Consider the following 25,609-nt stretch of genomic DNA (forward strand, 5'->3'; position numbering starts at 1 on the left):
ACTAGATCCTTTTACCCAAGAATAGATACAGAGATACATCAAGATACTCAAAGATGAGAAAAGCTGATTAGGAGAAACAGGAAATATTAAGCCTTGGAATTCACAATCTGAATATGTTTCAGATTGTCTCCCTCCTCACAACTAAAAGATACTGCTTTCTATTGAAAAATTTTTACAAATTAGGAAATGTAGCTTTTCATAAACTTGCATCTTTGTGGTTTAAAACAGGATAATTTAATTCAGGTGTGGTGGTAGTGGTGTAGTCCCTAAGTCATTTCCGACTCTTATGACCTTAGGGACTATATAGCCCACCAGGCTCCTCTGTCCATGGGATTCTCCAGGCAGGAATATGGAGTGTGTTGCCATTCCCTTCTCCTGGGAATTGTCCCAACCCAGGAATCGAATGCAGGTCTCTTGCATTGTAGGCAGATTCTTTACCAACTGAGTTACAAGGGAAGCCCCAATTTAGGTGTATACATATGATATTATTCTTTTATTCCTGCTCCCAATTCTTGTGATATAAGTCTTTTTTCTAAAGGTAAGAGTGATAATCTTTTACTGTTCTTTAAAAAAATTTTAAATGCTAGGGAAATGGTTTATATGGTAATCAATCCTTAAAGCAGTATAAACTCCTTGCAACTTTTTTAACGTGTAATTTCACATTTTTTTCCCTTCAAAATGTACTTTAAAATGTTTTTTATAGAATGGCTTAGAATTTTGAAACTGTGGTATGAAACAGATATGTGTTAAGTACTTGGGAGGTCACATTAGCTCAAAAACAAATATTTTAAAAGATTCTTTTTACTTGTTGATGACTGTTTAGTAAAAGAATACTGATGTCTGAGAAGTAAGTCTCTGTGTTTGCTGTGTTGAGCTGCTCAGCAGAAGATTACAGTTTAAGAACAGGCTGCTGCAGTGAGGCTCAAAATAGTCTGAAAAACTAATCACTTACTTTTATTGCCTTTATGTGTACTTGTATAGTATAAAAGAGTCTACAGGATTTGTGCATTAGACCCAACCAATTTCATTTGTCTTGTCTCACATCATATGTCTACATTTTATACACTAGATATGAAGCAAATAAAACTAATGGTATCTTTTATCAATTATTCATCAATTTCAAATGAAAAATAGTTTAAAATTTTGTTTTTAATTATGATATTCTGATTAAAATTGCATAATCAGTAAAAGCAGGGTTGATTATTCGTCCAATAAATATCTGTTATGTACCTATCATGTGCCAGGGATGCCTCTAGGCTTTAGGGAAGCTACAGCACAATGCAAAACAGACTAATTAACTGTTCTCTGAGAGCTTGCATTCTAGTAGAAACAAAAAAAAAATAGAAAATGTCAGATAGTGTTATTGCTTTGATTAAAAGAAGAACAGGGTACATGAAGAAAAGGTGGTAAAAATTCAGAAACTTACCTACTTTGTAAGCTTTCCAAGACCCCTTCTCTCCACTAATTTAAATGCTTTTTTTTTTAAGTATATACCATCCATGTGTGCCATCCATGTAGATAACTTCCATTATTTCTTCATATCATAGTATCTTATAATTTTCTGGTTTGATGTCTGTTAGCATATACACTTTGGAAGTCCTCATCTTTGTGTTACTGGTTTCTAACCTAAGTTCTTTTATAAGTGCTCAGAAAGTATTGGTTATGTCAGTGAATGATGTACTCAAAACTTCTCATGGTTTCTGGTTCTGCTGGCCGTTTTTGAGATTTAGGGTTCTATATTGTACATGATTTTATTGGCCTTAGTATATCATCCTTTTTTATAGTTTTTATGAAAAGCATACAAAGTGAGAGAGGAAATTTTCTGAAACTTAGATCTTTTGTCCACAGGTACTACTGAACGAGTGTGCTTGATCCAGGGAACAGTTGAAGCACTGAATGCAGTTCATGGATTCATTGCAGAAAAAATTCGAGAAATGCCCCAAAATGTGGCCAAGACAGAACCAGTCAGCATTCTACAACCCCAGACCACCGTTAACCCAGATCGCATCAAACAAGTGAGTGTTTAGTTGGGAAATCAAAGACAGATATCCACAGTGTAGTATGAATTCCTTATTAAAGAAGCCTTAAAGGTTTAGCATATAAAGTTTTTCCCTAAGAATACTTAAAACATAACAGTTCTCACTTATTTACTTAAAAATTATCAGAGCCTCTTCTTTAGATTGATCAGTTTATTTATTGATCTAATTACTCATTTATTAGTGTTACACTGAGGAGCAATTATGGCTCATTTCTTCTATAATGCCCTTTTAAAAATTATAGATACAAATTTGATTAATTTATAAGAATTTAACCTATTTAAAATTTTATCACTTTTAAAATAAAGGATAAAAATTGAGACTACATTCTCAAAATTCCTAATACCATATTCTCAATATTTTTAGTCTCTCGTATAGTTACGCATAGAAACTCCTGTTTTGTTAATTTAATTGTCATGTTCAATATTTTTTATAAACAAATATGTATAAGTAAATTTTTGTACCTAGCAAACAGTTCTTTGTTACAAATCAGCTATTATGTTCTGTATAACTTGTACAGTATTTATATATATGTCATAAAGGGCCAATGTTTATTTTTAATGTGTGGGATTTTCTGTAACAAAACTTTTACTTGATAAAAGACAATGTTAGTTTTTAAGATTGAATAATGACAGACACTATGTAGGAAAAAAATGACATTCTTTAATGTAAAAATAAGGCAGATTCTTCCCCTTAAGCTCTTTTAAATCTTCAAAATTATTTGATACTTTATGTTTATTATGATTGTTTCTGCATTTGCCTTTTTATAGTTAGCTTCTTAATTTGTGATCATATTGATAGCTTTTATGCCTTCAAAAGAAATGTATTATTCATTCATTCACAGAATATTTAATTTACAGAATATTTACGTTAATTGTAATAAATTTGAAATGTAGCTCAAACTTATTAATTTCATGTTTCTGAGTTGAAAAAATATACTAGCCAGTGTTAGGAATTTATTATAATTTTCCCAATATATTGATAAATGTAAGGGTGTCTAATCAAATACAAATAGAGAAATTAATCATTATATATTTTCAAATTATAGGCCAAGTTTCAGTTTTCCTTTAATACTATTTAAAAAATCCTTCCATGTTTAGATCATGAGTAGGTAGCTTTTACACCATATAAGATCATTCATTTTATGCTCCTTGTCAGTATCAAAATATTTCAATTTGTAACCTTTCATAACTTTTCAAGGAAGTGTCTTTTAATTTACACATGGCAGGAGGTAAATATTTTAAACTTCTAAACATAAGTAGATATTTTTTATTCTTCACAAACATTTATAGTTTTGAAATTTTTGTCCATGCTAGGTAAATGCAAAGAATAATTTAAAACGTGATGCATTGAAAGCAGTACCTTGACTTAATCTAAATTTATCTAAATTCTAGAAGTATGAGTTTAAAGACCTCTGAAGTAAAATCACCTGGGGCTAAGAATTTACAGAATTGGCACTAAAGTGTAGGGTCTATTGATTTTCAACTTTAATCCAGCCTATTAATTCTCACATTTCTTTTGTAGTTTCTGTAAGTTTAAACACTTAGGGAAGGCAGTGAATATATTGATTTTTTTTTAAAAAGGTAAAACATGAAATATACTTTGAGTACTGTATAACTGGCAATATATTCAGCACAATGATATGAATGAATTTTTTTTTGTAATAATACCGTCAAATAATGGTCTATGAGTCATTGTGAAAACTAACTTTCTCTGTGGCAAATGAAATTTATAGGTTGTCATCTGTCTAGTGTCAGTACAGATTTATGAAAGCTAGAATTTTAAAATATTTGGTTCATTTCTATTTTTACTTGCCTTGTTCAGATAATGTTATTTGAATTCAAAATAGGTGGTTAAAAAATAATGGTGATTGATTTAATTTTGCATATTTACATTCATTTCTAAACCTTATAAGATATTCATTAAATTGAAATTATTATTGATTATTTAATATTTTCATGTAATCAATAGTGATGTGAAAGTATTATTTTAAAAGATTCATTAAAAGAGTACTCTAAATTTAGTAGAGTAATATATTTAATACTTAAACAGTTCCTTAAAAATGGAAAATTTGAAAAATTTACTCAAAAATTCTGGATGAGAAATTGAGCATATTTCCACGATACGTAGATCAAGAGAGTTATTTATGTTCTAAATTTGAGATTCTCTTAACTTTCTAGGTAGGTATCCTATTTTACAATGTGAAACTTTTTGTTGGATCATTGTCTAAATAATAAGTCAAAAGAATTGGAAATGACTTAACGACTGAGCAGCAACAAATAAATTTAAATTACCATTATTTTATATCTGGAGAAATTATGCTGGTAATCCAGTATAAAATAATTATATCTAAAAGAAATTATTTTATAATGGAACAGATAAAAGTATATTTTATATAATTCTATATATCTTTTAGCTTTTAGTACATAGACTAATAATAATATTTCTTTTAAAATGATAGTCATTCACCTAACTAACATTTACATTCCCTTTGGACTTCAACTCTGAAGTTAATTTTTAAAGTAACTTCTTTAAACATTTTTAAGACACTTTCTTCTAGTTAAGATTATGTAAAGAATAAAATTAGAATTTTAAAAATTGCTGGAGCCAGAAAATGTAGTTCCTCATAGAAATGAACTAATATTAGATATGAAATTAAATTTTCCTAATGTTTGTTACAACATACTTATTGTTTTTTATGGTTGATAATATAAGATTTTGTTTACTAAAGAAGTATAATTTATATATAACTTGGACTTAAAATAGAAAGTCAGTTCTAAACAAATCTTGCTTTGAAAGTTTTAATTTTGTCAAGCATATAGTAGAAAAGCTTTTGTATACATATATATATAATATGTATAGTATATGTATTTTAGAAAGCTTATGAATTTTTGCCTAACTAAAAAGTTTATGACATTTTGATTCTACTTGTTTGACTTCATATGAATAGAATGCTGGATTTCTAATTTAAAAAAAATAGATATGCAACAAGCAACAAAGGTTTACTGTATAGCACAGGCAACTATAGTCAATATCATATAATAACCTATAATGGAAAGTAATTTCAAAAATAATATATGTGTATATGTATAATTGAATAACAGGAAATAAGAAATATACTTTTTGAAATTTAAAAAGTTATAGTTTTATACAATATATTATTATGACTTTTATAAAATATTCTGAATTACATGATATAGATACAGTTGGTTACTAAATAAATTGCATGAACCAGAATATTCTCTCAAAATGAAACTTTATTGACTGAATGAATTCTCAGCCAAGTATAAGTTTTTAGAAAAGTAATACATACTGATCTCACAAGTCTTTCATACAGAAGAATCTTGAAATCTAGCATGATAGCCTTACATCCAACTTTAGATATTAGATGTGAACTATGTAGTTCTTTACTCAGATGTGCTTTGTTTGTTTGTTTGTTTTAAATGAAATATTTATTTGCTGATAGGAAGGGACTCCAATATTTCATATATTCAAAATGATGATAATATCTGTTGAATAATCAAAGTATATAATATATATTCTATAGCTTTAAAATCAGATTTTCATGAAGGACATAAATACTGTCATGCTCATTTCTTTGAGAAACAGATACACAGGAGGAACCAATAAGCCAGAATTAAACATATTAATTGCCACATAGAACATTCTTATTTCTTAGTTTTAAGATGTGCAAATAGCAGAGACATTCAATGATCTTCAGGTAATTTAGACTTTCCCTAGAAGCTCATTCCTAGTGCACATCTTAGCTCAGATTTTTGATGTCCATGTTCTCATTTCCACCTTTTTATGTTTTGAATTTTGTACTTGTAACCTTTTTTTTTTCTCATAAGATTATTGAAAATTTTCCTCTTGTTATAAGTCACTCAAATCCCCCTCTTAAGTATGGTTATTTATACCTCATCAGTCAATATAATGAACCCCAAAACATGGTAGAAATGATAGATTAGTAAGATAGTTGGCATTTGTTAACATCCTTTGTCTATTACAGGCTTTCAGTGGGTTTTATTTATGTTTTTTGAGTCAAATGTATTTTTAAGAAAAACTGCATTAAGAAAGAAATAGTTATAGGAATCTATATAATTATTTTGTATTTAAAAATTAAATTAAGATACCAAAAATCTCATTTAGCTCAAAGAATTTTATTTTCATCATAAAAAAATTGGCAAGATTAGCTCATAATTTGTTCATTATTCATTCATTCAATTATAAATTTATTAAATACCTTCTTAGTGAATTGCAGAATATATTAAATTATAACCCTTGCTCTCTCAAGCTAGTTTATGAGATCATAAATGCTCAATATAACTAATAAAGATATAAAACTGCATATATATACCAAAACTACAATATAAACAGTGCACCATAAAAGTTTGGCAGAGTGTGAAAGAAATGTAGGCTAGAGTGACATTTGGTTTTGTGAAAGAGGTAAAAACTTGAACTGGACTCTGAAGACTATAGAGGAATTGCCTGGTTAGAGGAGAAAAAAGAAAAAAGCTTATTTTAGACAGATGAAGCAATATGGATTTGAGAAGAAAGATGCCATAATTGTTGAATAGTAAAGCAATTTTCTTGACAAAAGTGGGACATTTGTGTTGTAGTTTAGAGGAAATTAATGTTAGATAAGTTGTATGGAACCAGATAATGGCGAGTCATGGATGTCTGGCCAAAGGGTTTCCTAGAGACTACAAATTCTTCTAATACTTTCCCTTTTAAATTCTCTTGGAGGGGGTTATGAAAAAAAGAAAAAGAGGTACTTCTACACATTGTTTTCTTCTGTGCTAAAACTCCACACATATTAGAGTGCTTGTGGGAATAGCTGTTGATAGGAGAGGAAGATAATTATGACAATTACTGAGTGAGATCTACTATGCAGATCTTAGATTTGAAGGTTTATAAAATGATATTTTTTAAAGCTTTTCTTATGTCATATAAATCCAGGAGACATTAATCTGTCAGGAAAAAAGGATATTTTATGGTCATTGAAGATGATTCAATGAAGATTCAGTAACAGTGATAATAGTGTTGTATATGGTGCTTACTCTATTTCTGTGCTAGCCATTGTGCTATGCACTTAACATTTATTAAAACCTTTCATTCATCTGCACAAAATTCCTCTGAAGCAGGTATAGAGTCCATGTTATAGAAGCTGATGCTTAGAGAAATTTACTTACCCAAGGAAATGTAACTGGTAATTGATCTTAATACTGATCTGTATGAAAAAAATGCAGATAAAACAAAATCCAATAGACTTCTCTCTTCTAGGACTTTTCAGACTCTTGAATAAACATATGCAGCAAAAGGACCTTGTTCAAAATAGAAAGTCCTGTATCAGGGTGAAGAGACTAGGCAGTATTTTAAGAACAAGATGATGAGCACTTAATCTCCTCTGGTAGTGAAAGTTGAGACAAATGCTTGAAGTTAAAATATATTTCAAAGTGAAGTCTGTAAGAGTTTGGTACTGACTTGATTCTAGTTGTAAAATGATGAGGAAGGAATAAAAAATGGCCATTAGTGGTTTTGAGCCTAGCAAAATGTTAAATTCTAGGAAGCAACTAGTGAATTTTAGTCAGGCATCTATTTGAGACAATATTTTTGTATGATTGTTTCAGTCACGTTGAATAAGTTGTACGTAATATTTTTTTTTCCTTAAAGTAGTCTTTGATTAGAAGCATAGATGAGAATTTAAAACTGAAAATATAGATCCTTAATTGCAGTATCAGTGATAATTTCACTTACACCTTCATTGTAGGCGAGGAAAAAAAAGCAAACAAATGAGATAGAGAAGCAGTTACTTTAAAAAAGTAACTCAGAAGTATTATAGTATAATGGTTAGGTGCCTAGGCTCTGGAATAGGTCTGCCAGTGTTCAAATTCTGCCTCTTTAATTTACCAGTTGTGTACACTGGAACAAGCTGTTTTACTTCTGTATACCTTGACTTCTTTACCTATAACATGGGGAAAGTAATAGTAACCTCTTCTGTAAGGGTATTGCATTAACCCACTATATCTGTACCTGGTTCCTAGTAAGTACTCCTCATTAATCATAAATATAAAAAGGAGAAAATAAGGGAAGTATAAGGAAAGATGCTAAAAAGGATCAAATACGCAAATAAAAGTTCAAAAATAACTTTTTAAAATAGAAATCATTGGAGATTCTAAAAGTCAGTTTCAGTTCTATGTTGAGAAAACAGTCGTTATTTCTTAATAATAGTATATCCTAAAGGTAAAAAGACTGGTTAGCTAAAAAGAGAGAAAAAAAAAGGTGTGAAGTGTGGGAACTGCTGACTTGAAAGTTTGGATATAAAAGGAGAAAAATACAAGTTAGATCAGAAAGATTCACATAACTACCCTGCTACTAAAGAGTGAATGGCTAATGTTAAAGAAGAAAAAGGAGTTTGAAAAGGAAGAGAAATTGGGGATGCCAAATACAGATGAGATTATTAAGGAACAAAATGAGTCAAGAGTGGTGGAAAGATTATAGGGTGTTAAGGTCATAGCTCTTGAAGAGTAGGAAGTCTGGGATATCACAGTTTTGTCTACCATGAAAAGAATGAGAAGATGGGGGAAAAGTGGTTTGGAAAATTGAAAAGGTTGAAATGAAGTCAATTGTAGTAGATAAGGAAGCTCATCCTGGAAAATCATGATCTCTTTCAGGTAATAAAAACTATCAATTGAAAAGAATATAAGATACATGGGACTGAATAGCTGAAAAGAAAGATAAAAGTACAGAATAGTGATTATGAGGAAAATAAGATATGGACTAGTAATCAATTATAAAAGACCTTTTGAAATTAGACAACATGAGTTTATATTAGAGCTAAGTAGTTCCAGGTAGTTCAGATATTGGGAGAAGGCTGGATATGTGTCAAGATGAAAAATCAAAGATGACAATTCCATATTTAAATAGTTGATTCATTATTTTTTATAGAGTAGTATGCAGATTTATTTAACAGAACTCAAAACAGACCTGTTCCAAATTAAAATTGAAATTTGTTGTTCATTGCTGTTTTCACTGTACCTGTGATAGACCTTGACAGTCTATTATTATAGATTTGCTTGAAGGTAAGCTTATTTATTGTGGAGTTTATATTTATAGTAATATTCTCTGGTCCAGCTAAACTGCCACTTGTTAACAAGAAGACATTTCACAATGTGTAATCACTTTTTAGTTCTTATTCCCAAAAGCCTAGAAAAATCTACATTTAATTAAATAACTTATTAAATCTTGAATTTTAAAAACTATCTTACATTCCAAAGGATCCACTATTTTAAAATTATAAACTACTTCAAATTTTTTTGTAATAAGTAATTCAGCCTTCAGCATTTAAAGCAGAATTCTTAAAGACATTCATGTCCTATAAATTAAAATATTATACTTTTCCACTTGAAAGATAAAATTGTGCTAAAAAAATTGCGTATGCCCTTCATAATCACTGCTTGATAAATACTTTAAAAAGGGATTCCCTTGTGGCTCAGACAGTAAAGTCTGCCTGCAATGCAGGGATCCAGGTTCAATCCCTGGGTCAGGAAGATCCCCTGGAGAAGGAAATGGCAACCCACTGCAGTATTCTTGCCTGGAAAATCCCATGGATGGAGGAGACTGGCAGGCTATAGTCCATGAGGTTGCAAAGGGTCAAACATGACTGAAATTACTTCACTTTCACTTAGAAAGAGGTCTTAACTGTATATACCCATTATAAATATTACTTAACACATTTTAATATATTGTTGCTATATGGATACTCAGTAGTTATATCTTCAAGATGTATATCAGAAATTTTACTAGGGGATTTTTTTAAACTTGAAACCACTTAAATTTTCAGTCTGTATTATGAATATAAATAAACAAGTGTTTATAAAATATTAGAAAAATAAACATATTGAACATGAAAGTATTTCTGTGACTTTTTCTGATCTATTTGTGTGGTTGAGAACAACTTTCAAAACTGTTTTTAATCTAATTAATAGAATATTTTACAGACATTAATATATTTACATTTATCTGCTTATCAGAACAATTTTTACAACTAGTATTTTAAAAAATCAACCAAAACGCAAACTTTCTGGATTCTCTTCATTGCTAGAGCTTAAATTTGTAAAGAAAGGAGATTTCTTTGTATTTAAGAATATCTATATAAGTAATAGATAACTAGAAAACTAATCATGTGTTTATTACCACATTACATGTTTATAATTTTAAGAATTTAAACAAAAAAAAAATTTTAGAAACAATTGATTGTGACATTGCCAAAATCGAATCCCTTAAAGCCCAAACTTGATTATCACCTGTTTTATTTAAAATATTAAAGTCTTAAAGTATTATATTCTGTAACAACCCTGTAATAACCAAAGTCTTAATGGTTTTATACACATTAATATTGTCCCAGAAGTTTAAAATTACTGTTTTTATTCCTGTGAGAAGGAAGTATCCTCAGAATTATTAAGGACAGTGTCAATGAATATGAGTTACATCAGTTACAAATACAGGCCCAATATTTCACATATATGCCAAGTGAAAAGAAAAATATGAAATAAATTGAAAAAAGATAGTATTGATCTTAGTGATCACTAAGTCTGAGTCACTTGATGTTACTACTTTTTCTACATATTTCTTTGCAGTATTTCAAGAGAATTCATATCTAGGGCAAGATGGCTGTCATAATGAACCTGTGAACCTTCAAGTTGATTTTACTATGAAAATAGAAGAACCCAACACATATACCTTATGCTTCTGTAGTTTAATGAACTTAGCTTCTAACCTGTGTTGTGGTAGATGGCCTCTGGATTTATTTCACATCTATTTAGTCAACAATCTTATAATTATGCTGAGATTAATAAAGAACATATTTTAAAATATATGTTAACTACTCCCATGAAATCTGTACGGTGGCAGTTGTAACCAGAGGTGGGAAAATTTACTCTTCAATTCATAGTACATAGAATATTCACAAAGTCAGTGGCATATGTTTCTGCATAGTATTGCATGGAAAGTAAAATAGTAGGGTAATTATTAATGACTATTCGTGAAATTCTCTCTGGAGAAATGACTTTATAAAGTGAACTTATTACAAATAGCAAAAACAGAAAACAACGGATCTGAAGGGTTTTTTTTTCCTTCTCTTGTGAGGTATGCAGTTCTTCTTCCCTTTTAAAATATGATTTAACAAAAATCTTTGTATGACTATGCATTGTCTTGTTTTCCTCAAGGTTTTAAAGAAGAATCAAGAATCCCTGAACTGTTTAAAACATGATCAGATGTTAGAAGCAGTCTAAATTTGTTACTTGAGAGCAGTGAATTAAGCAGGAGCCTATGAATTTTTTTATCCTTTCTTTTACTCTTAAAAACTTTTTTCTATCCCAGTTAAGACTTACGAAATATTAAATGTGTAAATATGACTGACTTAAGTAATTTTATCTGCTTTTCCTGACACTGCTGAACCTTTAAAGTTATGCTTTTGCTCATGTCTGAGTAATTTTGAGGGTAGATATTAATATAAAACATAATTTACATGTAGAATTTGTCCATACTATAAAACTACCCCATTTCATATATTAAGAAATATTATCTACTGAGGATGCTACTTAAGTGATACAATTTGTCAAGTCAAAGTATACCTTTTTAAAAAGATAAAAACATCTTACATACACTTTTAGGTTACTGTATTAGACATCAGAAGTTTTAAAAATACCTTAAGAATATTATGGTCTCATGTGACGTGTTTTGTATATAGTTTTATATATAGTATGTATATGTGTTTAAAAATGAAATGAACAATAAATTTGATTCCTAATATTTTTGTGCTTATTTTCAACACAGGCTGATAATGCTACAAAATATCATACTCCTCATCTATACAAATTTTTAGTGTTTAGCACAAATAATAAAAAATATTACAGCAATTTGTTAAAATGCTGTTAGTTACTTGTTTATTAATATGAGGTTAATGTTTACATTTTCAGACGGGCTCTAAATTTATTAAAAATTAATGTTTTAGAAGATAATGTGATATTAAGAACTCAGAACTGCAAATTTAATTTCTTTTAAGTATGGAACCCTAAATTCATGTGGAATCAACTTGTTGGTGATGTTCAACATATTAAGTAGGTGGATACTTTTATGCCAAAGTAAACTTCATTTCACCACTTCTTTCAATCCCCGACTGTATTCATTGATAGGAAAATGACTTTCAGTTTTACTCATTAAATTTATTGAATTTTTGTTTGAGATCTCTTTTCCCCTAAGAAAGCAAAAGGGAAAGAAAAGAGACTACTATTCATGAATATGGTCAGGATACCTTTAATACTCATGTGAATTTTTATCAGTCACCATCATGATTTCAAGTCATGAATTTATTTTTACATGCTTATGCATGCGTATTTACATGCATTAGTTATTTAATTGATCTTGAATTCCATTAAATTTAAATGAATAGGAGAAAAATTTGTTCATAGGATTTTGTTCTCGTTATATTACATTTTATTTTATTTTGTTTTATTTAAATAATCAGTTTAAGGCTTATAAAGGTTGATTTGCTCCTGAACTGCTTTATTCCCAGACATTGCCATCTTCCCCAACTACCACCAAGTCCTCTCCATCTGATCCCATGACCACCTCCAGAGCTAATCAGGTACAGTATCATCCTGTCATCTACACCATACTTTTCACGGGTGATTGCCTGCACACTGGAGAAAAAGATACTGGTGGGTTAAGGATGTATTCGTTCATTCACATTTGTGCACCATGATCAGATTCCAAATAACCTGAGAAAGAAATACCAGTTATTCCTGAAAATTTATATGCATTTTTAGCTTTAGATAACAAAAATAGATTCAGATGATAGACTACTAGAATTTTGAATTTTCCCCCTAAAATTTTGACTTTATGGAACTCTGAGGGTTGTTTATTGAGTTGGTGTTTATTATTTCCCTTACTGTTTCTTCCTAGGCTTCCTGGTATATAAGTTAAGAATATCATATATGTAAAAAAATGAATGTATAAATATGAGTTATTGAGCAAAGGTATATCTTTAAATGTGAATGCATTTTTCTTTGTTTTTTATTTCAGATATGCCTTACTGTGTAACAGTTTAAAACTTTTGATGAAAAACATTTCTAGCAATCTAAGAGTAACTGGAAATTGGTATTTGTGATCATTTTAATGCTGTTTAATAACTCAAGAATGGTACTTTCTTAGAATTTAATAATACATTTTCTTTGCTGGAGTGGCAAACTTTGCAATGAGAAATATATCTTAGTTTTGACTTGATTGTTTTGGTACTGAATATTTGTAGGACCTTCTTCAAAAATGTAGTTATTTTTGGCACATTTAAGGAAATCATCTAAAATATTATGTGTAATTCAGAGCCTTACTGTACTTTAACATGAGAAATGTTGAAAATATATTTATTAAAATGATTAAACACATTTTCATTTTGTCTGAATTGAGCTTCATTTAGGTGAGAAATATAATTTTCTTTAATATTTCCACATTTTTACTAATATAAAGCCTTATGGAATTATTTAAATATTAAATGAGCTTATCTTTTTAATATATTTTTCATGCAGTTGACTAATTATTAACTTTGAGCTATATTTGCTAAATATATTAAATGTGGCTTTTGCATGTGATCTAAGATAAGCCTATCTGAATTATTTTGCTCATTTATTGATTCTAATACTTTTGCAACCTCAGGAAAATTTTTTAAATAACTGGAGGGAAAACTAACATTTAGAATGCAATTCTGTAGTAGGAGCTTGATTTTTATTTTATGCAATAGTGTTCCCTTCAAACAGAAATTCTTGATAATGCTCACATTTTAGCCCCAGTAAATTGGTTTAAAAAGTACACATCTCTAGTGATGAAACACATCTCTTTTCTTTAAAGGTAATGGTGCTACATGAAGTGAGAAGCAAGCTTGTATTATTGATGCATGAAGTTGGAAAAGTGTATATACATTTTCACTCATACTTTTTCTCTTATGAGTTTTAATTTTATGAATTAGAAAACTATTGTGAAAACAATTGACTTTATATTTTTAGTGTTCCTCTTCTGCTTCATTCTCTTCCAAATAAAGACAAGACAATTGAATACAACGCTCATTAAAAACAAATGATTTTTCTCAACATAAAAAGTAAAACATTCTGGATCTAGAAAGAAAAACCGACAATAATTTTGTCTTTAAAGTTAGATTTGTATTTTCCTGTATTTATTTTGTGGAAACATGATTTTTATAAAATGATTTATTAAAAAGGTTATTTTTTTAAGGTTTACTGATATAATATTTTTACCCTCTAGCTATGTTAACACATCCACCTCTAGATATTTTTCTAATTTGGAAAATTAAGTCATGTGTGTTTTTATACTCTGTGCACAGTCATCAGTTAGTAAAAATATTTTATTTATACTTTGTTTTCTTCTATTCTTGTACAAACAAGCATAATACCTCCTGGATAACTTGAGGCAAGATGTAAAATAACAAAATCCTTAAGTTCATTGAAGGAGTTATAGTTCTCTTCCATCTTTATGTTATTAATAGTCTGTAATTATTTCGTTCCCCACAGTATTTCCCAATAGACTCTATTCATGTTGTAGTAGAGAAGATAATTTGGTTTTTGTTGTTCATTCAGTCCTTAGATAGCTCACAGTTGTTTCTTGTGGATAGTCCTAATTAATTCAGCTTCACTATAATTGACTTAGATGTATAAGAGTAATAACCAAGATAGAAAAATGGGTTCTAATGTGATCATCTTAAACTCTCCAGATTTAAAATAGACTCTTAAGCCTATAATAATATGACTTTCGTTTCTGGTACTTTTACTTTATCCTTATCCAGCAGTTTAGCAGGTATGTCTGTAGTTTTATGTTAAAATTATTGTTTATGTCTTATAGCTAATCTGATGTCCTCTGCTGTTAAAAATCACTGCAGACTTTTCTCCATGTGAATTTTCATAAACCAACATAAAGCAGTTTAGACAGCTGTTTATCCTATTTCATCAATAATGGCTAAGTGAGTTGTGATTGAGTCTTCTTTAGACTAAATGGTTTGTGTTACAAACTATTAAAAGGAACTAAAAGACTATTAATATTTTAAAAACCCCAAAATAAAAAGCACAGAAAGTACATTGAAAATAAGTTTTATCTGTAGTTTCGGTGTTTAAAAATCTTCTCTGTTCTTTTAAAAATGACTATGATGCTTCAGTACATACTGAATTTTACCTTCCTACCTTCGTATTTCCACAAGTCAGACTGTTTCACAGATCAGACTACAATGTTATGAATCTGTAATAATTTCCCCTGGAAAACTGAAGGATTATCATATGAGAAGCCTTATAGAATGGTGGTTAAAAGTTTACTGGAGCCTAATTGCCTATGATCAAATCTTTGTTCTGCTATTTGCTGAGTAAATTGGACCTCAGATTCCCCTTCTGTGAAATTGAGATAATAAATTCATTATATTTAGAATGGCACTAGAATGTACTACTCACCATAGAAGTGTAAGCTATGTTTACTTATTTTTTCTGAAATTTCTTTCAAATGATAATGAAAAGAAGATTATTCTTTAAAATGGTAACTAATACAGCATAAAACAGCTTATTTAAACTAAGTTTTATCTTTAAAGAAAGATTCTGTGATACTAATATTGCTGCATTTTCAACACTAAAATACTTCTATAATCAACATGTATGTAAGCTTTTTAAGATAGTTTTAGATGCTATGTAGTTGTTTTCTTCTCAAGTGAGAGTACAAAGTTCCTTGTTGTCTAACTTGTAAATCAGATTTCTATTATTTCCCTATTAAGAAAGAAAGTTAGGGCTAATATTTTTACAGCTTACACTTTTCTGTCTGTGCATATTGCACAGTGCAAGTTTGACACTTTGGAACTTTAAGAAGCAAATATATGGATAGAAATAAAATTAAAGTCTTAATCAATGTGATTAAACTTTAAAAAGATAAAAAACAGAATCTGTTGGATTTGACCAATTATAAGTTATCTTTCTACATTTTTCAGTCACTTTGATTCAACAGAATGGTTTTGTTAAATCAATCAACGGTGCCAAAAATTAAGTTCCAGTCTTAATTTTAGGTTCATGATGTTAGCTCTCCTGGGATTCTTCTCACATTTCAAGAAAAGTAAAAATAATATTTTCAGAAGCATGTGCTTTATAGATATTTATGTAATAACAAATTTGAAATTATATATCACAATATACAAAACAAATGAAAGTAGGTAACTCATATATAGAACCCTTGCTATAGTTATAGAAAAAAACAAACGAAAGTCACTGGTCCCACTTCAGTTTCATGACCACAGATCTCAAATGACCCCCTAATTCTGCCAGGTAATCATCAGCCCAGTCACTTTTTTACTCTGAATGTCTGTTTCATAAATTCTTGTCTCATTTCAACACCTGTATTAGTTTTTTGTGTGTAACAGACTGCCACAAATTTATTGGCTTAAACTGCACGCATTTATCACCTCAGTTTTCAATGGATCAGAAGTCAAAGCCACTGTTAGCTGAGTCATCTGCTCAAGAGTCAAAAGCCAGCAATCAAAAGTATCAGCTAGGGTTTATTTTCATCTGGAGGCCTGACTGAAGACTAATCTGATTTTAAGTTCATGTAGGTTGATGACAACATTCAGTTTTTTGTAGCTGTATGACAGGGGACCCCAACTTGTTGACTGTTGACAAGAGGAAGGTCTCCGAGTCTAGAGGCTACCCCGTTTCCTGCTGTGTGCCCCACTCTACTGGCGTTTCACAGTTTGGCTGTTTGATTCTTGCAGACAGCAGAACATCTCTCCCCATTATATGTTAGCGCGATGAAGTCTTATTGAACCTAAAGATAAGAATTACTTTCTCTTTTACCATACAGTGAAATTTAATCAGAGTAGTGACATTCCATCCTTTGCCATATCCTGTGGGTTAGAATCAGGTCACAATTTCTCCTCACACTTAAATGGAGGGAACTATACAAGGCATAACACCAAGGGGGTAGAGATCTTGAAGCCATATAAGAATTGTCTGTGCCACCCCAGGGTCTCTTGCTCTAGCCGCACTCCAGGCTCATAACCTTACTTCCTACTTGACTGAGAAAAATGGAAGCAATAAAAAGAAAGCTTTCACAAAATCACAGCTTCACCTGTACCCACATATTCTACCTCTCATCTGTTACCATAGATAAATTTTCCTTGCTTCTGTGTAAAACAAAGAATTTCAGTTGCAAGTTAAAGGCTCATTATTTTTTCTTTACTCAAGGTCATCTCTTCACCAATTGTGCCTTCTCTCTCATCTGTCAAGTTTTTTACCTCTGTAACATTCCCATGAGCATACATATATCTGTTTTTTCCTCTCATCTTAAAAGACAAAACAAAACTTCTTTTAATCTCACTTCCCTCACCAGCTAATGTTCTATTTCTTACACTACTTTGTAGCAAAACTCACAAAAGTGTTTACTCTCTGTTTTCCAATTTTTTGTCTTCTCATTTTTTTCTTAAATCCATTCCTGTCAGATTTTTGCCTCCACAATTCTGCTAAAACTGTTTGCATAGGACATCAGAGATGAGCCCACAATTAATTCCAGTTGTCCTCAATCTTCATGAAACTTGGTCTGTCAACAGTATTTGTTATAAGTTGTCAGTTTTACTTTCTTGGTGTACTTTGATTACTTGATGTACTTTCATTACTTGACTTCCAGGATATTATTGCACAATCTTTTTTTTCCTCTTGTATCATGCCATATGCTTCATCTCAAAATCCTTTGCTAGTTCCTCCCGTCATCCTTCTTAATGTTGGAGTAAGTGGGTCTTCATATTTGAAACTCTTTCTGGATGTATACTTTTCTTCCTCCTCATATACCACCTTGGCTTTTATATTCTGACATATGCAAAATTTATGTTTTCATTGAGAAGCAGGTTTAGTATGAACTAATGAAGCTTAAGGGCTACCCCAGTGGCTTGGTGGTAAAGAACCCACCTGCAGTACAGAAGACATGAGAGACCCGGGTTCAATCCCTGGGTCGGGAATATCCCCTGGAGGAGGGCATGGAAACCCACTCCAGTGTCCTTGCCTGGATAATTCCGTGGACAGAGGGGCCTGGCAGGGTACAGTCCATAGGGTCACAAAGAGCTGGACATGACTGAAGTGACTGAGCGTGCATATAATGAGGCTTAAACCTTAAGATTCTTCACCTGCACAGGCTTATTCCAAGGCCCTCTACCTAATTTTATGTTTATAATTTTGAATGTAGAGGACAAAGATGTTCTCCAAAATTGTGAAAGATTCAGATCCCACATAACATGGGTTCACATTTATCTCTAATACACATATCAGAGCAAAACTACAGACTATATCCAAGTTTCCACTCCACATTTCCACATGCATATCTTATGGACACCTTTAATTCAGAAGTCCACAAACTACCCCAAACCTGCTCTATCTATAACCCTTAAATCTCTATTGAAGCAATTCCTTGCACCATTTTCTCAGATCTCAAATCATGAATTCATTCTCATTTCTTTTCTTTCATACCCCAAATCCAGTTCCTATAAGAAACAATGTTGACTCTTTCACTAAAATATGTATAGAATATTGACTTCTTCTCATTACATCTACTGCTACCCTAGTCCAAACCTGAATTATTACAGTAGTGTCTATATGGATTTCCCAGACTTCCTACCTTTGCACCCCAAAATCTGTTTTCCACTGAGCAAATTATTTCTTATAAAATTTCTGCTTATGCCTGTGATAGTTTTCCATTGAACTTAGCGAAAGCCAATATCCTCCAAATGACATCTAATTAATTTATAATATCCTTGCCAGATTACCACTTTCACTTCATTTCATATCAGTTGCCTCCTTACTCTGCCCTAGGCAAACCCACCTGATTGGGTTGCCTTGCAGACATTAGGCAAGTTGTTGCCTCTCTCTACATGAAATTCTCCAATCTCAAAGAGATCTACTTGGCTAACAACTTCATAGTCATCAAGTCTTTGTTCAAATTTCGCCTCTCAATACCCTTTTGAGATGTATGTATCAGGTCACCCAATTTGATACTGCAACCTGGCCTCCCCATTCTCCCAGTACTTCTGATTCCCTTTATCTTGCTGTATTTTTTTTTTCTTTTGCCTCACAGAACACTGCATGCTTTGCTTGCTGTTATTCAGTCGCTAAGTTTGCAACCCCATAGATTGCAACATGCCTGGTCTCCCTGTCCCTCACTATCTCCTGGAGTTTACCCAAGTTCATGTCCATTGAGTCGGTAATGCACCCATCTCATCCTCTGCCACCCTCTTTTTTTCCCAACATCAGGGTCTTTTCCAATCAGTTGGCTGTTTGCTTATCATCATATAAAAGCAATTATATATTGTCAGCCTCACTGCCCTAGAAAATCAAGTTACATGAGAACGGTAGTCTTTGTTCTATTCTCTGATATATCAGAAGCATTTGTTGCTTAGTCCCTCAGTCATGTCCAACTCTTTTGTGACCCCACGGACTGTATCCCACCAAGCTCCTCTGTCCATGAGATTGTCCAGGCAAGAATACTGGAGTGGGTTGCCATTTCCTTCTCCAGAGGATCTTCCTCACCAGGGATTGAACTCAGGTCTTCTGCATTGGCAGGAGGGTTATTTTCCACTGAGCCACTAGCCTGGAACATTAATAGATTCTCAATAAATATTTGTTAAGTGGCTAGTATTAGTTGGAAGAATAGGCTTACAGTCGGTATGGTTTTTAAAACTCATTTTTTATTTTTGAAAATCCTTTCTTCAAATGAAATCTTGCACAGAAGTTCTCTAAAAATGTAAGCCACCAGAAAAAGGAATACTGTTGATTGAAAGACATTAAGTTAAAGGGACATAGCCTTCTTTGTTAGATGACTTTTTCACTTCACTAGTACTCAGAGCAGTTTGAAAGTATTCTTTTGTTTGTTTTGCAGAGGAAACCAGTCAAGCTCTTACCTCAAATATGTCATAATTCTCCAGCAAAATGTAAAAATTAAGCTTTATTTCCTTCAGTGTTGTATGTGATGTCACGATAGTATTCTTTAGAAATATGTTTAATAAAATCCTAGAAAAATAGTGAAATTCAAATATTCTTTTTAAATGAGCTTACTGACTTTATTATACACATTCGATTTTATGTATTCATAGCTATTAGGATGAGCCGTATAAAACTGCTGATATTTGAGTGCAGTTCCTTATGGCTCAACATAGATTATCATATTCATATCAAAATCTCCAAGAATTCTTAGAAATAAATTGATCCAAAACACTGAATCCGCATTAGGAGAACATGGAGTTTTCATATAAAGACATAAATAGCATTCCCTTAATAAATAAATAAACTTACAGTAACCTTGGAGGGGAAAATTTAATATCATAGAAACATTAATTCTTTTAAATTAAATGTAAATCTGTTGCAATTTACCTTTTATTCCCTTTTTGTCTGGTTTTATGGGAAAGTGAAATAAGACAAAATGATTTTAATATTCATATGAAAAATTCCTGAGACTTACCATGAGACAATTAATAGTTACCAAAATAAGGTGTATGAGATTAAGTATTTCACTCAGTATTAAAACTTACTATAAACTCTAATAATAAAACACATTTGGCATTAACACAAGCAAATATAAGTGGTCAGTGAAATAGAGATGTCAGAAATAGACCTAAGTTATATATGGGAACTTACTATAATCTCTCATTAAAAAGGTAGTATAATTTAGAAATTAAAGAGAATCGTACTCTTAGGCCATAGTTCTAGTTCTAGCTTCAAATTAAATCTTTGCTGCTTCCTAATATTCTGACTTGAGAAAACATCCTTAACTTCACCATGTGCTATGTGTTTGTGAAATGAGTAATAACAGTGCCTGCTTTACAGGGTGGTCCCGATTCTTGAGTGAGTCAGTGCATGAGAAGCATTTAGAACTCTGCTTGGTCCAGAGTAACGTTTAAGTGTCATTTTATTTATTTTAGAAAAGGGTGTTTTATTTAATAAATGGTACTGGCATACTTGACTATCCACCTGAAAGAAAATAACTTTGACCTCTACCTTGTCCAGTATATAAAAATAGATCTTAATGTATTCAAGATTGAAACTGTAAAACTATTTGATGAAATTATGGTGTGTGAAATAAAGTTGAGGATGACTTTCTAGAGCAAGAAGGAAATATGAGACATAAAGGGATAGGTTAAAACATTCAAATTTACAAATATTTTATATTTTGATATAGTAGAATACACCGTTAACAAGCAAAAGGTGACAGTATCCTTGAAAATATATGTTTAGCATATATGACAATGAATTACTATACAGAGAGCCCCTAGATTGATAGTATAAAATAAAAATCCAGGAGAAAAAATAGGTCAAGATTATGAAAAGGCAGTTTATAGAAGAGGAATGGAAATGCCCAATAACCACATGAACGCATGTTTAACCTTACCAAGGATCAGGAAAATTTCAATCAACATTCACAAGATTACATTTTTTCACCAGACAAAATTTTATATGCATATGTATAGTACACATATATCAGGAACACAAAAATTAATCTCTGTGTGGGCCTATGTGTGTGTGTTTATAAATTAAAAGTGTGGTTAAGGATATAGGAAATAAGCATTCTCTTACAGTGTTGATGTAAGAAATGCTATATCATTACAGCTTTTGAGCATCTATCCAGTAAAATTTAATGCACTAATACATGGAAATATAGAGACAAAGATGTATATTGTAGCAAAAGTTGGAAAACCACCTGACCTTTAGCAGGAAAGTGGCTAAGTAAATACGGTATTATAGAATATTATGTGGTAAAGCTAAAATAATGAATTAGAGCCACATAAATTGGCCTAGGATAGTGTTCGTAATATATTAACTCAAGAAAATTAAGTTGCCAAGAAACACATGGCCTTCTTTTTAATAGTCAAAAAATATCTGGTGTTTGTGTATCATCAGGATGATGACAAGAAATGTGAACATTATTAACTTTTTATATTTCTGCTTTGGTATAAAAATGGCAACTAAGGGAAAGTAAAACAAGATGGAAAAAAATAATGGCTTCAGTTACAATGTTATGTAATGTTTTAAGGAATCTAAAATGGGAACTTTCCAAAAGATTGAGAAAGATTGGACTGTCTTTGATATTAGACGTGTTTGGACTACTTCGCCCTTACTTTCCTAGTTGTCGGATGCTTTTGAGGAGTTTCAAGAAGGGTCACAAGAGAGGCTTCAGGAATAGAAGAGACACACTTAAGGGGCAAAGGAAATGGCAGTTTCATATGTTAAAGTTATGCCAAATTAAATTATTATGTATTACTTGTAATATTTTTCTTTATTCTTTGTTAATATAGCAAAAGGTCTCAATCCTACTGTCATCAAAATTACCAAGAGATTCTTATTTAATAAATCTAGAATGAGATTATGCATCTATATTTGAAGAGTTAGAAAAACGTTTCCTGAAGTCTCTATTTGGGTAACACCATTTACCATATGAAAATGCACAGTAGTTTATTAAAAATGATAATTACATAATTGTGTATTACATAGCACTTTCCCTTTACAAAGACTTTTTTATGAAATAACACTTCAAATATTATTTGATAAACATTAAAGAAAAACATACTTGTATAGAAATTGAGGGGTAAGTGTTAGTTTTATCATTGAGAACAGTAAAGGTTTACTAATAATTACAATTTAAATCTATGAAGAAATATTATACAAAGGATAATTGTCTTTTCAGATAGTCGTCGTAGTTTTTTGACTATTGCCAAGTTCAGTTAGAGGTTTTCTAACCTTGGAAATCTTTATATATGCAGATTGTTACTATTTTCAAAGATTATTTAGCAATATTTTTGCCAAAAATTACGGTAAAAGACTAAATGAGCACTTCCTAACCATACCCATTCCACTGCAAACATCTAGCTTCGTTAGTGTGCTGAGCTGTGGATGATGTGTCCTTCACAGCCAGTGATGGACATCAGGGGATCTTTCTAAGGGCACATTAAGAATTTCTACTGAAAGCAGCACACTGGTAATATTTTCAGGTTAGAATTATAACACATCTTTTCAGTGAATACCAGGTTATGTGACCTTCCAAAGTCCCTTCTAAAGGTTTCATCTCATATGAAGATGTACTTGTGTTTATGGAAAGCCTAGGGCTTTTGCAGTTTTCAGATTGAAGAAAATGGTACACCCCAGGGGAAAAAGAGTTAATGAAATGTGAAATGTACCTTATTTTACATCCTATATGTGGTTTGGACACTGATAAAAATACAGAGTGCCTTGTCTAGTATTAGCTGCTAAGGAGGCAGATAGGCAATATTCTTTGTTTTTCTGGACTACTACCTAGTAGGTAGAGGTGGTTTGTTGTTTTCGTCAGCATTCTCCTTAAAGTCATAGCTCTGGTAGTTCTTGCAGATGCTGTGTTCTCAAGACAGAACATTATATGTGCCTTTATATAACCAAAACACTTAATGCTTCATTACTCCAGAATGTGCACTAGTCTTCAACAGACTTGTTTGTCTTTCAATTAAAGCCATATAAAATAGAAAATACCCAAAATAGGAAAATTGGGTAGTTATCAACATTTTCAACATTTTAGTTTTATTTCAAAAATGATTAGAAGTAGGAATATTTTTGCATATTCTCTTAAGTAAGAGTAGTTTTGCCAGAGTTTGATAATCTGTTCACTGTGGATAAAAATTTGTTTCTCATTTTTATTTCTAATTTTTTAATCTTTGATTTGGGAATATCCCAGTTGACATTTTTCATCTTCTGAACCTAATACCTCATACTTTATTTTATTCTTTGGTTTAGCTATTTTTTTCCCTTCAATTGGTGACACAGTCCTTCAGTTACATTTTAAAAATAATTTTGAAAATGCAAATGGTTTGTTTCATTAACTAACTTTAAATGGCTTTTAGCCAAATAAGAGTTATATAAGTATTTTTATTTGTGTTGCATTAACATATTAGAAGTGAATTACTTCAATACATACATAGGAAAATAATTTAGTTCTTTCATTAGCAATGTGTTTATTTATATTGCAGACATTCTTCTGTAGCTTTCATTTATTAGTCAGTATGTGTTTTCATATTCCACGTATTACTGAGAATAATTCAAGACATTTTCATTTCTCAATGACAGTCATTTGTGATAGTTATCAATGTCCCTTTACTAATAAGATACTGAAATGTAGACACCTATTATTTTTTTAAAAGCAACTATTGCCTTCAGAAAAACTCTTGGTGAAATTAAAATATAAGAAATGTTGAATTAGCTTGATTAGTAAATATAAAATACCTACAAGTAACTGTAATTTGATTTCAATAAGATTTTAAATCATGTTAAAAATATGGCACATCAATCTATCATTAATTAATAATAATACTAAATTTTAATGGTGAAAATGGCTTAATCAAAATTTTGTAAAAGCAAAATAATCCAAATTGTGAAGTTTTCTTAGTAATTAGCTACCTCAGTTACCTAAGTTTAAATAGAGATCAGTTTTTAAACATAGTTCAGCATTTACCTCTAATAATATCTTATCAGATTAGTTTGCTTACATTATAGAATATTGAGTCAACCCATACTCAGAATTTTAAGTGACTTTATATTCCTAGATTAACTTTAGTGGTTTTCCTAAATGCGCATTTAGCATAATTACATGATTCTTATTTAAAACTATGATTTTCCATTTTCTTGTTTTAAAATTTTACAAGTATTTTCTGGGACTTCCCTGGCAATCAAGTACTTACAATTCCATGCTTCCAATGAAGAGGACACAGGTTCAATCCTTAGTTGGGGAACAAAGATCCCACATGCCAGGCGGCATGGTCAAAAAAAAAATAAAAACAAACAAAAAAATTTTTTAGGTATTTTCTAAATCTGGTTTTCTGCCAACTCATTTTATAATACACATTTAAATGCTTATTGGTGTTTATTATGCCACATGTCTGGAAGCTTCATGAAAGCGAGATCTTACGCTTTCTGTTTAACTCTGTATCTCCAGGAACAGTACCTAGAAGTAAGTAAATAATTGTTCAATGAATATAGGAAATATACTAAATTAATTTTAAATGAATTGTTCTGCTTTTGCAGGATAACAGCAGCCTAATTTGGGGATAATTTTTCAATTTCCTTTTGTTAGACTCCTTTTAAAAACTTTTTAAATAAGACAAGTTTTTATATGGTAAGAAAAAAAGCTCATCTGAAACCCAACCTCTATTATTTTATTCAGTTTTATCTGTGTATAATTTTACACTGTTTAACTCAAATTCTACATATAATTTATATATATTTTTAAATTGTGCATAGATATTTTCCACATTATTTTAGTTTCATATAGTCTCTTATACTGTTCTGTGTGTATGACATTTTCCATGTTTGGCATTATTTCCCAGATAGATCACAGAAGGAGAGAAACTAAGTTAAAGATTATGCTCATTTTATAATGTAATGTGTCACATAAGGTGATTTTCAAAATATACTTTCACAGAAAAGAGGTTAAAAGAAAGCAATTAAGATAGTTAAGCCTGTCCCTTATTTTCATTTAGTGTGCCT

The 25,609-nt window shown here is 30.9% G+C and overlaps 1 protein-coding gene across 7 annotated transcripts in view; it reads left to right on the forward strand.

The window, feature by feature from the left end:
* The window catches only part of NOVA1 (NOVA alternative splicing regulator 1), a 157,961-nt gene that overhangs the window by 121,423 nt on the left and 10,929 nt on the right, over nt 1-25,609 (forward strand). For 6 of the 7 annotated variants that reach the window (XM_043489664.1, XM_043489669.1, XM_043489666.1 and 3 more), the window contains 2 exons: nt 1,849-2,015; nt 12,613-12,684. In XM_043489664.1, the coding sequence (XP_043345599.1) occupies nt 1,849-2,015; nt 12,613-12,684 (239 nt within the window). The remainder of the gene's footprint in view (nt 1-1,848; nt 2,016-12,612; nt 12,685-25,609) is intronic. The other variant, XM_043489665.1, reaches the window with a different exon arrangement.

This window comes from Cervus canadensis, chromosome 17 (assembly GCF_019320065.1).
Source record: "Cervus canadensis isolate Bull #8, Minnesota chromosome 17, ASM1932006v1, whole genome shotgun sequence".
Taxonomy (NCBI): domain Eukaryota; kingdom Metazoa; phylum Chordata; class Mammalia; order Artiodactyla; family Cervidae; genus Cervus; species Cervus canadensis.